Source organism: Hirundo rustica, chromosome 1 (genome assembly GCF_015227805.2).
Source record: "Hirundo rustica isolate bHirRus1 chromosome 1, bHirRus1.pri.v3, whole genome shotgun sequence".
NCBI lineage: Eukaryota > Metazoa > Chordata > Aves > Passeriformes > Hirundinidae > Hirundo > Hirundo rustica.
The window spans coordinates 47,304,551-47,321,181 of NC_053450.1; the positions used below are offsets into that span (position 1 = coordinate 47,304,551).

Genomic DNA, 16,631 nt, shown 5'->3' on the forward strand with positions numbered 1-16,631 from the left:
TTGTATCTGGCAACGTTATCCAAAAGGTTGAGATAAGTCTATTAACAGGCTGGGCCAAATACTGAAACATTAAAAAAAACAAAAAAGATTCACAATATCAAAAAATGGAGCACGAGACTTCAAGACCTGGACTCTCTGACATTTCTTGATCTGAATGTACCTGCTGGCCTTAGAAAAGACATCTCATAAGCAGTGCCTTTCCTGGATACGTATCCTTATCTACTAATCTCAAAAAATCTTGTCTGTAGATAACTCTTTTTATAGTCAAGCGGTTTCATATTAGCAAAGGGTAAGTAGTTTTACACATCAAATTGTGCTGAAGCGAAAATTGTATCTCATTTTCACCTCCACAGTGGTGAACAGGATTAAAATTATTACAATTCTATTTCCCTTACAGTAAAATGTAGACACTTTTGCACTTGCTGCTATACCACTTTTTTAATTTTACAGTAAATAACAGAGAGATATTTCTTAGTGTTGCTGATTACAGAACATTTGTAATACAGTTAAATGCAGCAGAAGCATCACCAATACCTCTTCAGCTCACCCTAACCAGAGGCTCTGAGCAGCACAAACCAAATACTTGGATTTGGAAGTCTTTATAGTGTGGCCAATCTAATCCTGCACCTCCCAAGTAATCCTAGATAAGCTTTTACTCCATTAAGTAGCAAGCCAAGGTGTGAGATAGCCCTTTCTCATCCCAACTCCATTTATCTTGGTAGGAGTGCACAGAATTTGGTAGGCTGTGGCTGATGCTCACTGACTGTAGCACCATGGCACATTGAGTGACCAGCACTTCAAACTGCAGCAATAATGCCAGGTGCTTGGGAAGATGTAGGGCAAGAAGCAAGGAGAGAGAGGGTGGGCAAGGTGTGGGGAGGAAAGATGCAGAGCTCTGCTACCATATTGAGGAACTTATGGGAACTTAAGGGAATTATGTTGCAAAGAGTCATTAAAGCAAAAGGTGTACAGCAACAGAAACAGAAGAGAACTCAGGAACAGCAAAATGTGGCAGCGAGACCCGGCTGCCTTAGATGTGCACAGCTGCAGCCTGGGAAGCACAGAGGAGATACTAGAGTTTCCTGTGCAGTCACCAAGCCACACTTGACATGGGTGACAATGTGGTGAGAGCATGTTGCAGAGCTCAGGGTGAGGGAGGTGATGAAGTCTTCTTTAAGCAATTCAAGAAAGCTTCTGCTTCTTATGTAGGACTTTCATGTTCATGGCATCTGCTGGAAGTGCAACACATCAGGTCCTATCAGTGAACAAGGTTCCTGGAGGCTGTCTGGGGGAGCTCTCAGACACAAGTCCTGTGTGGGCTAGTGGGGGTGATGCACAGCTGAACCACCTGCTCAGTGCTAGAGAGGGGCTGTGTAGGGATGTGTTAGCAGTGCCAGACTCGGATGCAGTGATGATGAGGCAGTGGAACTCAAGACCATAAAGGGTATGAGGAAGGAGAGTAGCACTGCAGACCATGGGCTTCAGGTGAGCAGATTTCCATTTTGGAAAGTGGTAGTGGGAATCCCATGGGAGGCAGATCCAAATGACAAGGAGCTCAAGGAAGCTGCAGGCCTCTAAGGACAGCAACCTCCACGCACAAAAATAGTCCAACCCAGTTCTCAAGAAAACAAGCAGATGTATCATGGCAGTGGCTAACCTTGGAGACTACAATGCAAAAAAGGCCACATGAAGGAGTTTGAAGGCGGGACAGAATACTAAGGAGATATTTAGAAACATTCCCTGGCCTCGTAAGAATTATGTTAGGAAAACAAAACTCACCTAGAGATAATGTTTGTAAAGGACATCAAGGATAACATCAAGAACTTCAGCCACCCCATTACCAGCAAAATGGTGAATAATAAAAATATAGGTACTTTGCTGGATGGGACCAGTGATCCAGTGACAGCAGGTGCACATAAGGCTGAGATACCCAGTGCTTCCTTAGCTTCATTCCTCACTAAGTAGGTCTCCCTTTCCTCCATGCTTAGTGAACGAGTTCAAGGATGAGAATTTTCATGAGCAGGTGAGAATAAAACAGGGTTACTTGAGGGGACTTGACCCATAAAAGTCCATGGAACCCACTGGCCTATCAAGAGAATCAGCTACCACCTTTGCAAGGCCACTTTCTATCATCTTAGAATGGTTGTGGAGATAAAGGGAGATTCCCAACAACTGAAGAAAGGCAAATGTTGCAACGATCTTCAAACACTGCCACAAGGACTAAAGGTCAGATTGTCTTTAGTCCTTGGGAAAACAATGGAGTGAGTCCTCTTGGAAGTCCTCAGGGGTTAGACAACTGTCCTCAGGGGTTGGTAGGTGGTGCCAGGGATCAGAATGGTCCTCTTGTTATCCAAGAGGAGGCAGTCAGAGAACTGCTGGGACACTTGGATATTTATAAATCAATGGGACCAGATGGGACCCACCCTAGGGTGATGAGGGAGCTGGCAGATGAGCTTGCGAAGCCACTCTCCATCATTTATCAGGAGTCGTGGCTCACTGGCAAGGTTCCAGGCGATTGGAAACTGGCCAATGTAACACCCGTTTACAAAAAAGGTAGGAAGGAGGATCCTGGTAATTACAGGCCAGTGAGCCTGACCTCAGTACCAGGTAAGATAATGGAGCAGTTCATACTGAGTGCTATCACACAGCACTTACAAGATGGCCAGGGTATCAGACCCAGTCAACATGGGTTTACAAAGGGTAGGTCATGTCTGACCAACCTGGTCTCCTTCTATGACCAGGTAACTCGTCTGGTAGATGCAGGAAAGGCTGTGGATGTTGTCTATTTAGACTTCAGCAAGGCCTTTGATACTGTCTCCCACAGCATACTCCTAGATAAGCTGGCAGCCCACGGCTTGGACAGGAGCACTCTTCGCTGGGTTAGGAACTGGCTGGATGGCCGGGCCCAGAGAGTGATGGTGAATGGTGCAGCATCCAGCTGGCGACCAGTCACCAGTGGTGTCCCTCAGGGGTCTGTATTGGGACCAGTTCTATTTAATATTTTTATAGACGACATGGATGAGGGCATTGAGTCCTTCATTAGTAAATTTGCAGACGACACTAAGCTGGGAGCTTGTGTTGATCCATTGGAAGGGAGGAGGGCTCTGCAGAGAGACCTAGATTGGTTGGATGAATGGGCTGAGTCCAACAGCATGAAGTTTAATAAGTCTAAGTGTCAAGTTCTACATTTTGGCCACAAAAATCCCCTACAGCGTTACAGGCTGGGGACAGTGTGGCTGGACAGTGTTCAGGCGGAAAGGGACCTGGGGGTGCTGCTCGACAGCCGGTTGGATATGAGCCAGCAGTGTGCCTTGGTGGCCAAGAGGGCCAATGGCATCCTGGCCTGCATTAGGAATTGTGTGACCAGCAGGAGTAGGGAGGTCATTCTTCCCCTGTACTCGGCACTGGTGAGACCACATCTTGAGTACTGTGTCCAGTTCTGGGCCCCTCAGTTCAGGAAGGATATTGAGATGCTTGAGCACGTCCAGAGGAGGGCAGCGAGGCTGGTGAGGGGCTTGGAGCACAAGCCCTATGAGGAACGTTTGAAGGAGCTGGGGTTGTTTAGCCTGGAGAAGAGGAGGCTTAGAGGTGACCTTATTACTCTCTACAACTTCCTGAAGGGAGGTTGTAGACAGGTGGGGGTCGGTCTCTTCCACCGGGCAGAGAACAAGGGGACACAGTCTCAAGCTATGTCAGGGAAGGTACAGGTTAGATATTAGGAAAAAATTTTTCACTGAAAGAATAATAAAGCACTGGAATTGTCTTCCCAGGGAGGTGGTGGAGTCACCATCTCTGGATGTGTTTAAAAAAAGACTGGACATGGCACTTAGTGCTATAGTCTAGTTGAGGTGTTAAGGCATAGGTTGGACTTGATGATCTTAGAGGTCTCTTCCAACCTCATTATTCTGTGATTCTGTGTGATTCTGTATTTCTGAGGACTTGGGCGAGGAGAAGGTGACTGGGAGCCGTCAGCATGAACTTACCAAGGGTAAATCATGCCTGAGCAACTAGTTGTCTTCTTTGATAAAATTACTGGATTATTGGACAAGGGGAATGTAATCATTTGCTTTTAAAATTAGGGAATAAATCAAATGTTGAAGTTATAATCATAGTCCTGTGTGGTGCTCAGAGGGAAATCTGTGGTATTTCCTTTGGAAAATAAAAGACACAGACATTAGGAGAATCATAAGGGTTCAACATTTGTTCCAGAAATAGACAAAAAAAGTTAACACAATTTCTTCCAACATGTATTTTTTTATTTGTTGAGGTTTGTTTGGTTTTGGGTTGTTTTTTTTTTTAATCTGAGAGGGTCAGATTAGAAAAGGAATGGTGTGGTTTGATTTGAAACCCACAAAGTCCTATAACTACTGTCACCACGTATTTAGAAGGCCTACTGAACATCTGCAAAGACAGAAGAAAATTCAAGGACATGAAATAGTGAAATGGGTGAGTGATTGGTTAGAGAGAGCTGGGTTAGAAAACCCTTTGGCAAGAAACATCCATTTAAGTCGAGGTATAAGAACGTATGCTGAATAAGTATCTTACCGTAACCCTGAAAAACGTCCGATTCATGATTTACAAGAGAGGATATTTATGATGCCACCCTGACCAAGTCAGCTTTAAAGCTGTGGGCACAGCAACCCAGTGTTTGACTTACCCTGCGAGCACTGAGCAAAACTTTCAACAATTAGAAAAGTAAAACAAATTCATCTAATACACAAGAGTGGTGTGAGAAAACAGTTTGAACACTGTGTGTGTAAAACAGACTTTAAAAAACACTGATCTCTAGTAGCTTCACCATGCTATGTTGTTTCAAGTTCTCTGCAGATTCTGCTGCCTGGCAAACTCCCCGTCTGACTAGTTTTCCAGCACTGCAAAATGTGGGCTCAGTTTATCTAGTCAATAATTTTGTAGGTTATTTTTCCAAAACAAACTACAGTTTCTTTAAGCATAAAATGCAAACTGAATTTTTATACTAAAAGTATAGGGATAGAAAAGACAACTCAAATACATGTCTATCTTGAGCCTATCTTCAATTTCTCTATTTAACAGATGTTTAGTACACTAGCTCTTCTATAAATGCTTTAACTCTGTGTGTGTGTTCAGATTTTTTAAGCATCACAGAAAAACAAACCCCACAAAATCTATGCCAGCACCACAGCTCGTGACAGTAAAAACAGCTGTGCTGAATCAATGATCACCTCCTGAAGCTGCATCTCTCTTAGCAATTCGGCTCTCGATCATAATACTGTCCATGTGAGGAAAGGAAGCATAGCGAGAATGAATGGTGGAAGATAATCTTACAGCAGTATGAAAACTGGCAAGAGTAGTCTTCAGTTCCAGACCTCTGAACAGAAAGACATTCTAGCTCTTCAAAGCCATCAGCTTTTGTGCTATAATTAGGCTGCTTCCATGCATTTGAATTGTGTTTGCAAAGGAGTACTCTGTTATGGCAACACTTCTACAGCCAATTTCAAATTCGATTAAAAACTATTTAAATTGACTACTTCTCTCCGCTGTTCCGTGCATCAGATTTCTCTTTACATATTTCCTTCCCTTTTTTTTTTTTATTTATAAACAAAGAGGAATAAAATCACTTAAAAGGAGATAAGAAAATGTAGCCAGTGACTCTCACTTACCCATCCATGAAAGCCTTCTGGATGAGTTGCTACACTCAACACAGGGTAAGAAAGTTTGGCATGTGGAATGGGGTGTAATGAAGCTCCATTGCTTTCTCCAACACATCTCCTCACTCCTTTCAGCACTGGACATTCAACTGCTTTGTTTGTTAAGAGCTGCTTAAGACATCTCTGTATCAGCTCCCAGACCTCTGTAAACCTCATTCTCAAGCAGTGAATATTGCCCTTGCTCCCTAATTGAAAAAATACAGTTTGATATTTTTTCTGTGGCAAAGAAAGTCCATATAATGTCACAGCAACAGGACACAAAGAACTGATCTAGTATAAAAATCACACTGTCAGATCAAATTTGTTCCGGACATTTTGATGGAATATCTTTGCACTTGCAAAGCTTTGTACCAGAGAGGCTATTGTCTATTCTCGCACAGCCAGCCAAAATCATAAATCCAGTATGAACTTAGCATTGCTTGCTCTGCTAATTCATCAGGAATGCGATCATGTGCCCAAGCCTGGCCTATCTTTTAGGCAATCACATAATGCACAGATCTGGCACTAAATATCATTTAAGCATGACAGAAGAGGCAGCCACAGTCAGGTGAAAAAACACTACAAATGAAAAGACTAACAATGATTTATGTCTGACAATTTTGATGACCGAACTAAAAATTCTCTTTGCATAGAAAATTTAATTCTCTGAAAATCATTCAGAGTTACTAACTTACATGTACTTTGTCCTGCAACTCCAGGTATGAACTACATTAAAATTTGGAAAGGACAGATATGGCAGATTAGGCAGTCCATTCACTTTCATACTGCTCACTGTGGGGATTATTACAAGGAGAGGGCACTCTCTTGTCTTCATAATCATTTACAAAATGAAAATATACTGCTTCTGTGAGTATTTTTACAATCTTTGAAAAATATAGCAGAATTTCTTTTTCACTGATAGATTTAGGTTCATAAATAGGACATAAATTTTTCTTCAACACATACATGAGCAGGTATCACCCTTCAGTGACTCTCTATGGAGATAATGATAGCAGAGTTCTTTCACAGTGCCAGCTCTATTTATTAAACAAAGGGAAGGGAAAAAAAAAGAAGGAAAAAAAAATACCTCACACTCACAAACCAAGAGGTCATCCAGCAAAGCTCGTTATTCTTTTCAATGCACTAGATGGCAATTAATCTGGCATCATATCAGCAGAACCAAAAATGAGATCCTGAAAATTAGCAATACAAGGGCAACAACATAACTCTGCTGCACTCTTAATGTCATTAGTAAACAAATATTATTTCCTCTATTTATGCCAATGATGCATATGAAAAGATACAAAAAATTAACAGAGGAACCTTATCTGTAAGACGTTTCTTTCACCTCTCTAAAAAGAACGTGTGTTACCAGATCTCAATGTTGCAAACTTTTTAGGACACAATATCTTCAGAAAAGCCATTCGAAACCTCATATGACAGAGAGGATAAAGAAATGGATTCAAAGAGGAATTGATCCACAAAAGCCAAAAGGCTACTTCATACAGGGAGTTACTGATGCACTTTCCTTGGCAGACCCCACGGATAATCATTAATAAAGAGTATGGGGCCCAGCAAATGGCAAACACACAGACAATTATGGCAAGAGATTTTGCTATTTTCTTGTCCCGTTGGAGTTTTGATCCAGTCCTTGAACACAAAGAAACAGATAAGTTCCTTTTGAGAGCTGTAGAACCCGTTTCTGTTCGAGATGGACCATTAGGCACCACTGCTGGTCTGCATGACCTTGTTAGAGATGAAACACTGTCCTCTGCTTCTGAGGAAGGAGATAATGCCCCTGGCCCCGGCAAGCCACAAAATCTCCAGGACAGGCTGCTGCTCCTTGGAGACTCACAGTCCTGCACGCTGCCACGCCGCTGGCGCCTCTGGATGTTGTGGAAGATGTGCACGTTGAAGTAGGTCACCAAGAGCAGCGGCACAAAGAACTCCAGGGTGGATGCGCACAGGAGGAAGTACCAGTTGTTGAAGAACTCCGCGTAGCACTGATCCGCCGCTACCACACTGTGTCCGGCCACGAGCTCCCAAAACAGGATGGCTGGGCAGTACAGGAGAAATGCTAAGACCCAGATGGCCACCATCTTGATGGCAGGGCTGGACATTATTCCCTGCTGGGCTCTGTAAGATACCTGCAAGAGGAAGAGGATATGTCACATATTCAAACAACATTTGGGGAAAATTATGTCAAAAAACCATACGTAATCAAGCCAAATATAGTATTTTTTCTGTATTTCCCCAGACACCTATATCATCTTCACTATGTAAGGTTCTGCTAGTGTTGTTCTCCTTACACTGTGGTTCTGTGGTTTATTTTAATACTGGGCATAGGAGAGGAACAGGACATAGCTTGTTCCCACTACACAGTAAGGTAGCAATAAGGAATTGGTAAGGAATAGGTTTATGATTCATCAGCCCAGGCTCAACAGAGAGTGAAAGCAGCTGTGAGACTTCCTACATGCCCAGCAAAAGTAGAAGCCTTCTATATTAGACAGGTTGCCATGTGAGACTGCAAATGCCAGACAATATAATATTTCATACTGTTTCCTCTTGCCATAGCAGAAAAATCTATCTCAGACATATACTATAACATCCCATGCCTTATTGAATCACTCTACTTTAATATTAAACCTTGTAAACAGTTCATTCCACTACTGAAAATCTTGATGTCTTATGTCTACCCAGACAGCACTGTAAGAATTGAAATAAAATCATCCAAGGTTAGGAAATACAAGAGCAAAACCCACCCTGTAATAGTCCAGCCATACTCTTGGTCCCCTCCATCTTTCATAGCACAAGATAAGTTAATGAAAAGCTGGACAATTTTATTTCCTCTGTACTGTTCAACATTGTATCTCAGGTTTTCCTCAGAGCTGCTGCCTTCCTCAGCAGCTTCCCATGCCGTTCATTAGCAGAGCACCTGCATGCTACACAAATAATAACGAAAGGCACCTTCACAGCACACACCACACAAAGGGCACTGTCCCTATTTCACCAGCAAGAATCAGAGCAGTAGTGGGTCATACGCATCAGTTTGGATTCTCTATTTCAAATACCTGTAGCCTGAAGATTCAGACTACTCTACATCTTAAAGCATCATGTTAGCTCCGTGCGCAGCTCAGAGTTTGCAGTAACGCATTTGCCACCCTGTGCAAGACCACAGGCAACTCAACTTAGAGGCAGAAAACAGGAAGCTGGGCACAGCTTCAAGAATTGTTAAGTCTGGACCCTTGCCACAGGCTAGGTTTGCAGCAGAGGCAGAGGAGGATCCCAAGTCTAGGAGGAAGCATGGTATATTTTCTTTGGATAGCAGCCCTGTTACACGTTCCTAGACTCACTACATCCTAAGAACTTAAAGAAAACCAGAATGTGATCATGTAAATGAAGACCATCAGCAATTGCACAAGAACATGGATCTCAGTTAGGTTAAAGAGAACCTTTCATTTACATTTTTTCATATTCTGAGCACCGCAGCTTTATCAGTGACTTAAGTGCAGGGATTTTTATACTTTACCCCCACTTAAAAAAAAAAAAAAAACAAACCAAAACAACAAACCACCAAAAACCAACTAAGCGTGGTAAAAGCCACACCACTAGGGAAGAAGAGAAAGTGACTAGGCATCATATCAGCACTTCCCAAATGAGAACCTCCCAGTCCAATATGAAACATGTCATTCAAGCAAGCAGACTCATCAGCCTGGAGTAGAAAATGCTTTGGGATGACCTGGCTGCAGCCTTGCAGGATGTGAAGGGCAAGTAAAGATAGGACAAGGAGCAATGGCTTTAAAACAAAAGAGAGTAGATTTAGATCAGATATTAAGAAGAAATTCTTTACTGTGAGGGTGGTGAGGCACTGGAACAGATTGACCAGAGATGCTGTGGATGCCGCATCCCTGGGAGTGTTCAAGGCCAGGTTGGATGGGGCTCTGAGTAACCTTGTCTAATGGAAGGTGTCCCTGCCCATGGCAGGGGGCTGGAACCAGACAATCTTTAAGGTCTCTTCCAATCCAAAGCATTCCATGATTCTATGACCAAACACCAAGTAGAGCTTAGAAATGGTGAATGATAATATTTATTACTTGATTCCTTGGATATCTTCTGAAACAGAAGAATGACAACACTCAAGAAACATCTCTTACCTCTCCACATATTTTGATTCATTCTTCTTTTTGCTTCAAGGGATCAGTTTCCACTCAACTGTTCATTGTCAGCACATGTCAATCACCCGCTGTGGTAATTCAGATCCTCATCTGATCTACACTCAGTCCATCTCACATGTCTCTCCACACCCTCTTCTTACAAAATTTATTTAAGCCTAAGCACATCCTCAACTCAATCTAGTTTTCAGCACCACCACCAAATGGCCAAAGTCCCAAGTTTTCCACATGCCTGCTGTTCCTTTCCCACCTTGACCTTCCCATCTCCTGGGTAGTGTAATTAAATAATTTCTAGTGAAGGCAGCACGAGGGTAACTTTGAAATCATAGGCAAGGCAATGTCCTATCTCTAAGTCCCAATGCAACTCTGAAGGATCATTGTTTCTCCATTAAAAAATGGTACCAATAACAAAGCACCATTTAGCTTAAAGTGTTAATTGTGAAACACTCTGAGTTTTATAGAAATGCCAACATGTAAAAAGCAATAAATAGAAACGTTTTTCTTACAGCTTTTGTAACTGACAGGAAACGGTCATAGCTGATAAGGACGATGTTAAACACTGAAGCTGCGCACAGCAGGTAGTCCATGACAAGCCAGAGTTTGCAGAGGCTTCTTCCCAAGTGCCATGTCCCTGTCAGGGCGTAAGGGATGTACAATGGCATACAGAACGTGCCTGCGAAAAGAAACCAAATGCACACATCAGCCGGTACTACACTGCATGACAGCAGAGAGATATTTCTGCAGTATCCAATAAAAGATTGATCAATACTGTCTGGAATTGTCACATGGAAGGCTTTGTATTATCCTGCAACCAAAGAACCTTTACTCCAAATTAGGTACTAGTAGTGTTCTTATAATTAAAACCTCTCTGAAAGGTGTATCATGTTTATTATGCATCATTGTTACCTCTACAATTAAAACCACCTGCTAAAGGAAGGAGCAGTTGACTGCTCTACCTGCTGAAGTAAACACTATTCTTTGTTATCTGCTGAAATTAAAACAAAGAAAAACATCTTTCCCCCAGTGTAATTCACTGTTTTCAATAATAAATTATCCAATTGCCATGCTTCTACCCTCTTAGAAGCACATGTGTCAGAAAGTGTTCCAGAAGTTAACTTTCCATAGAAATACAAGTTTTGGACTAATTTTTAAAACTATATGATCAAAGAGCTAACAAGAACAGCACAGTTAATTAAATACACCCAGCCCAACCTTTTTGCTCGTCATAAATCTTGATAATTATCACTTTTCAGGGGCGAGCTGATAGGATATTATCTATGGGAACTCACCAGACTGTAGGAACACACGACTGACCCACCCGCACCCATTGCCACCTAAATTCAGGCTGCTAAATCCAAATGTTATGGAAGTGCCAATATGACCTCATTTTAATGGATTTTGAGGTGATCACCCTACATAGAATCACAACACAGCCTTGGGAGCCTGAAGAGCTAACAGTGCAGTCAACTGGGATGTAGAAATGCGGTGAACAGCATCATCATTGCAACAAAAGAGAATCACTACATTTACAGAGCAACTGGCACTTGGTCTTTTGAGCAAAGCATTATAGATTTTAACATTCATGTCAGAAAAAAAGCTGTGAATTCAACATTAGATGTACTACATAATAATGTGTACTCCTGTAACAGAGTATCTTGACAGTTTCCATTTCCATAAAAATCTTACAGTTCCTGTTGTTCTCCCTCTACTAAGAATCAAGAGATCTCTATTCAAACCCAGCTACAAGTCCAGAAGCACAGAGACAAAGCAAAAGTTGCTGAATGTCAAAAGCAGCTAGATTTGATATATTAAGAGAATAAGCAAATGATTCTGCAAGCTTTTAGCAATTTAGATCAAGAAGAAATTAAGGATAATTTAGGCATACCCCGAATCTAAATTATGTAGCTACAAAAATAAAATCAATTTGACTCCAAAGTCAAACTAAGGCAAAGGCAAAGCTTTTAACAAAATCTATAATTAAAAACTAGATATTCAGGTAAACACAATATCACAAAACAAAAAAAAATATGGAATATAGGTAAGGCCAAGTAAGCTGTACTTCCTTCTTTGGCAGAGAACATTATTTACCTTGTACTTTTCAGCTAGATGCTGGTATTTGTTCAGCATGATGCTACATTCTGAGTCAGACAAGAGAACACCAGTTTGTCCACTGGTTTTCTGCTCACTGTTCTGGTTTTTTCCAGTGCACTGTAACTGGAGAGCAGGCAGCAAGAGCTCTGCAGCACAACAAGGCAGAAATAAGTTGGAAGAAGATATCAAGCACATGAAGGGAGGTTTCGAAACATTGTACAAGGAGATCTGGATGTCACAAGGATAGTACTATTAGAAGCTGTGCCCCTGACAGAATTTCTGGCACTGGCAATAAATCTTAAGAAAAGTTTCTTCTGTTTTTTCAGTACATTTCCGAAATGTGTACAAAAAACAAACAAACGAACAAGCAAACAAACAAACAAACAAACAAAAAACCCCACCCAAAACATTGTGATATGACAAGTCAGAATACAGATTTCATTAAATAGCCACAACTATTAAAAACCAGCCCACTACATACTCAATAATTTAATCAAGATTTTTAGGAAAGATACCCAACACTTCACGAATATTGGACTACATCAGTCTCCAACTAAGCAGCACACTCGTGTTTTAATTGTACTTTTTGTCAGTACAAGTTTCAAAACTAAAGGTGTCCCTATGTATAAATAAACATGTAGTATCAAACTTCTTAGAAATTGCTTTATTTGTAATTTTTATTTACCTATACAAACATATATTCCTAAGATATTACTCTAGACAGAGCATGTACAGCAAAATATTTTAAAATAGTATTCATCACTATTTAGTCACAAACTTCAGGTGATTATCTGTATTGCGTGACAGCAGACTGAAAAGAAGATATTGACCATGTCTGCAAGATCTGTCAGACAATATAGGCTCTATTTGATTTGACTATCTAGATTTCAGCCAAAACTCTTCAAAACAACTCCCATTCTTTGTTATTCCATAAAATTCTCACAGTAATATTTTATCCTGAAGCATTAAACATCACCTACTTACCTAACAAAGCATCCTTTATTTTCTGAAAAATAATAGACTGCTAAAACACCTCATGCAACTTCCACCATTCCCTATCCTTCCCTCAGACACAGCTGGGAAACAGTTCTCTCAGAAGAAAACACACAGAAAATGAACACCAGTGCTTCTCCCAAGAGTCCTACAACGCAACTAGCACATGGCTCCACAGCTGACAGGGACTTACCCACTGCAAAGTCAGAAACAGCAAGATTCAGAAAGAAATAGTTGCTCCGATGCCTGAGGTTTCTGTCCATCACAAAAGCAAGGATCACCAGGCTGTTTCCAAGGATGGTCACCAGACACAGCAGCACCATGAGGAAAGCCAGCAGCACCAACACACCCAGTGAGAGCTCGGAGCTCGGCGGCTGGGTGGGCCAAGTCTCGTTACACGTCGCAGCCGCGTGCGGAGTTTCGGCAGTGCTGTTGTGCATGGTATCCAGGTCAGGTCAGTCTGGGAAGGAAGTTGTATCTGGCAAAGTTATCCAAAAGGTTGAGCTTCCTAAGGAGTTAAAATAGGATGGGACAAATATCCAATAAGCATTAAAAAAAAAAAAAAAAAAAAAAAAAAATTGTCTCAGGGAGGGGAAAAAATAAAAAGCTTTTGATGCTAGAAAAAAACTAGTTTTCCTAAGATTCTTTTAAAGCAGAACTCTAGCAGACTTCTGCTTAAGAAATATACAGTTTTTTCAAGCTCATATTTTAAAATGCAAGTTCTTCTTTGAGCAACATGATCCTTATCTGTGGAGGTCAGGATGGTTGATTTGAGGTTCCCTCTTGCTTTCCTCCCTCCCTTCCTGATGTCTTTCGCTTGCTAGCATTATATACAACTGTTTCTGTTTTTTTCCTTCCATCTGTGTACATATCTTAATGAGAATTTAAAACACTTTTTAATTTCATCGTTTTTTATCTGACATTGTTGCAATTCAGCAAGCCTTTGGTCCCTATTTATGTATTTATACTTGAAAAGCATGGTCATGTGTTTATACATGAAAGGCGTGGTCAACTTTGTTGTTGCTGTTGTTCTCCTTTTTGCTTCTCGGGGAGCTGAAAACTGATACAATGCAAATAAATATGCATACAGTTACTTACCAGAGCAGTTAACCTGTAGTGGGTCCAACCCACAGAGACCAGTTGAAAACCCTCACTTAAAAATCAAGTTTCAAAAATCTTAGCAGCAGCTTCAGCGACACATCACCAGCTGCTGTTGCCTCAGAACCAAGGAACTAAACACAGACTCCCTGAATGAGAATAAGAGCTTGGCAATTAACAGGATGAGGCTTTTCTTTCCACACTGGTGGGAAAAATCGTGTGTCATCCACAAATGCTTATATTTTGTATGAGTAATGAAGCCACTTGCAGAGAGCTGTGAGTATTCTACAGTTGTAAAAATCAATCATTTTTATTATGGGTTCTAAAAACACTTTGGTGTCTAATTTTAAATACTTAAACTTTAAAAGTGTTGGCTGTCATGTTATTGCCTCTGTTGTGGGAACAAATTCATTAGCATTTGCCAAGTGCTTTTACTGAATGGCAGTAGTACAAAAATGCAAAACTTTATTATCCATGCAAGTTATCTTCACAGCATGTATGTCCATCGCTGGTTTAAGCTTTATTTCATGTCCAGGTACTGCAGAAAACACACTGTGGCACAATTACTAAGTAATACCAGTAGCCTTTCTCCTGCTAGCCATACTGAAGCCTCAAAAGGAAATTCAGCAGTTTCACTGCTTTTCATGAGAACCAGCTGACCTTGCCACACGGCTTAAATCTTGGAGTGCTTTCCAGGAGTATATAGCTCTGTAATTGCATCCCCTCTCCCTCCCTCAAAATATCTTACTGGATCTTAGATCTAACTTGATTTCTTGAAATCTTAAATATCCAACTCTTCTGCACCCTGCTTGGAAAGCCTGAGTGTTGCAAGGCATCTACACATAAGAAGTTCAATAGGAGATCCACTTCATGAGCTCTTAGCAGAATTTTTCTCTGTGTGTGGCCATGACAATGATTAAATCAGTCTAGGACATGTCTAGCTAGAAAAATATTAAAGTAGCTAATAAACTGCTTTTATTTCTTACTGAAATAGACATGCTAGGCAACCAATGCATAGCAAAGATGAACACACCAAAAGGACCCACAAGCAAATGTCCCATCTTTATGTTCCCTTCCTTCTTTGCCCCACATTAAACACATACTACACAGTAGAAGTGCCATCCTGAAATTAACCTGCAAGATGAAGAGATTACTAACAGTCCAGAGTTGGTATGCTGCTCTAAGAAAGACACTTATCTTCACTTTTAAAAGTTAAGATTTTAAAAATGTGGTTTTCCTTATTTCGGAACAGAAGATTTCCAGATGCCTGCAGGACATACAGAGGAAATGCTTGACAGCAAAACCACCAAACAGTTCTTCAGAAGGTACTCAGCTAATGAGGTATTCCAATCAGAGAGCAGATATAAACTCCTGGTCTGCTCATTTAGGTTTGAGACATGAAGAAAAAAAAAAATCACTCTGATACTACCTTGTAGGAAACTCTAATGCTGTAATGGCTAATCTGTGTTCAGCTGTACTCCAGATTCATTTTCAGAACAAAGCAAAACCAGGAAAATAAAAAGAAATTACAACAGGGGAGCCAAGAAGACAAAAACCACAATCTAGCCTTTTCTGGTAATATTTCATTCTCTGTTGACATATTTTTATGAGAGGCAATTGTACTTTGGGAGCAAATTAATTCTATCACCCTTCTATTTTTTTCTTTTGCCAGGTAATGAAATGTTTAACTCTTCCACAAGTACGCAGTATGTCTTAAAAACCTTAGAATATTCGATAACAAAAAATCGTTAAAACTGCTGCCTCAGTTTAACATTAAAAATACAGTCCCAGCAGAATTTTAAAAGTTGTTGTCAGACATTTTCATAATCTCTTTCTCTTGTTGTACCTAATTCTTAGAATAAAGGAAGTTTAAACTTAGGAAATGCTTGCAAACAAAAATAGGAAGGGACTGTAACTTTTGTAACCAAAAGTGTCCACATGACAGTTAGACAGCACTTCATGCTCTCTCTGAATAAAACTCTATGAAAATAAAAATTCATTTCCATTCTGATGGTCCATTTTCAGACATTTTAAAGGACGGGGGATTAATTTTGTTCACTGACTGTATGGTCTATTTCACTGCTTTCTTTAATTATGCAATGCTAAATTCTCATCTTTTCAACAGGCTCCTGGAGTGCCAACCATCACAAAACAATCCTCAAAGAAGTTGTGGAGTAGTTTCAGCGCATTTCTTAACTCACTGCCCGTGTTCAGTCTTCCCTATGTCACCAAGCAGGCCCTATCTAGCATCTGATCAGGAACTTGCACAGGCAGGACCAGGCACTCCAGACATCACACCTGACTCTGTCTTCCTTTCACTAAAGAGTATCTAAAACTTTGTAAGTGACCTGGTGTATAAATTACTCTAGTCCCACTCTCAGTACAGAATTCAGAAGTACAGAATTCACTTAGTAATACAAGACACACATTTGAATCCAGGAATGGAGATTTCAATTAGTCAACTGTTTTCAATTAGTCAACTGTTGTTTGCTGGGAAGGGGTGGGATGGAGCAATGGTTCCAGATGCTGCACTGTCCTCATAACAAGGAGCTCACATGTGTAAGAAACAGAAAACTTGTGTCTAAGCTCTACTTCAGAACAGCAGAAGAAA

At 40.8% G+C, this 16,631-nt stretch overlaps 1 protein-coding gene across 1 annotated transcript; it reads right to left on the reverse strand.

Moving 5' to 3' along the window:
* Positions 1–6,834: 6,834 nt before the first annotated feature.
* Positions 6,835–13,394, reverse strand: LOC120755712 (histamine H3 receptor-like). Its single transcript, XM_040071109.2, has 3 exons — positions 13,116–13,394; positions 10,345–10,511; positions 6,835–7,813 (listed from the first exon to the last, which is right to left on the reverse strand). Exons 1-3 carry the CDS (start codon positions 13,360–13,362, stop codon positions 7,019–7,021), a joined length of 1,209 nt encoding a protein of 402 aa, XP_039927043.1. The 5' UTR covers positions 13,363–13,394; the 3' UTR covers positions 6,835–7,018.
* Positions 13,395–16,631: the final 3,237 nt, after the last annotated feature.

Excerpts from the sequence above, each read along its gene's own strand:
- LOC120755712 (XM_040071109.2), bottom strand. The coding sequence starts at position 13,362 with ATGCACAACAGCACTGCCGAAACTCCGCACGCGGCTGCGACGTGTAAC. Across the intron at positions 10,512-13,115 it reads TGTTTCTGACTTTGCAGTGG|GCACGTTCTGTATGCCATTG; the intron begins GTAAGTCCCTGT and ends TTCTTTTCGCAG. Across the intron at positions 7,814-10,344 it reads TCCTGTCAGTTACAAAAGCT|GTATCTTACAGAGCCCAGCA; the intron begins GTAAGAAAAACG and ends TTCCTCTTGCAG.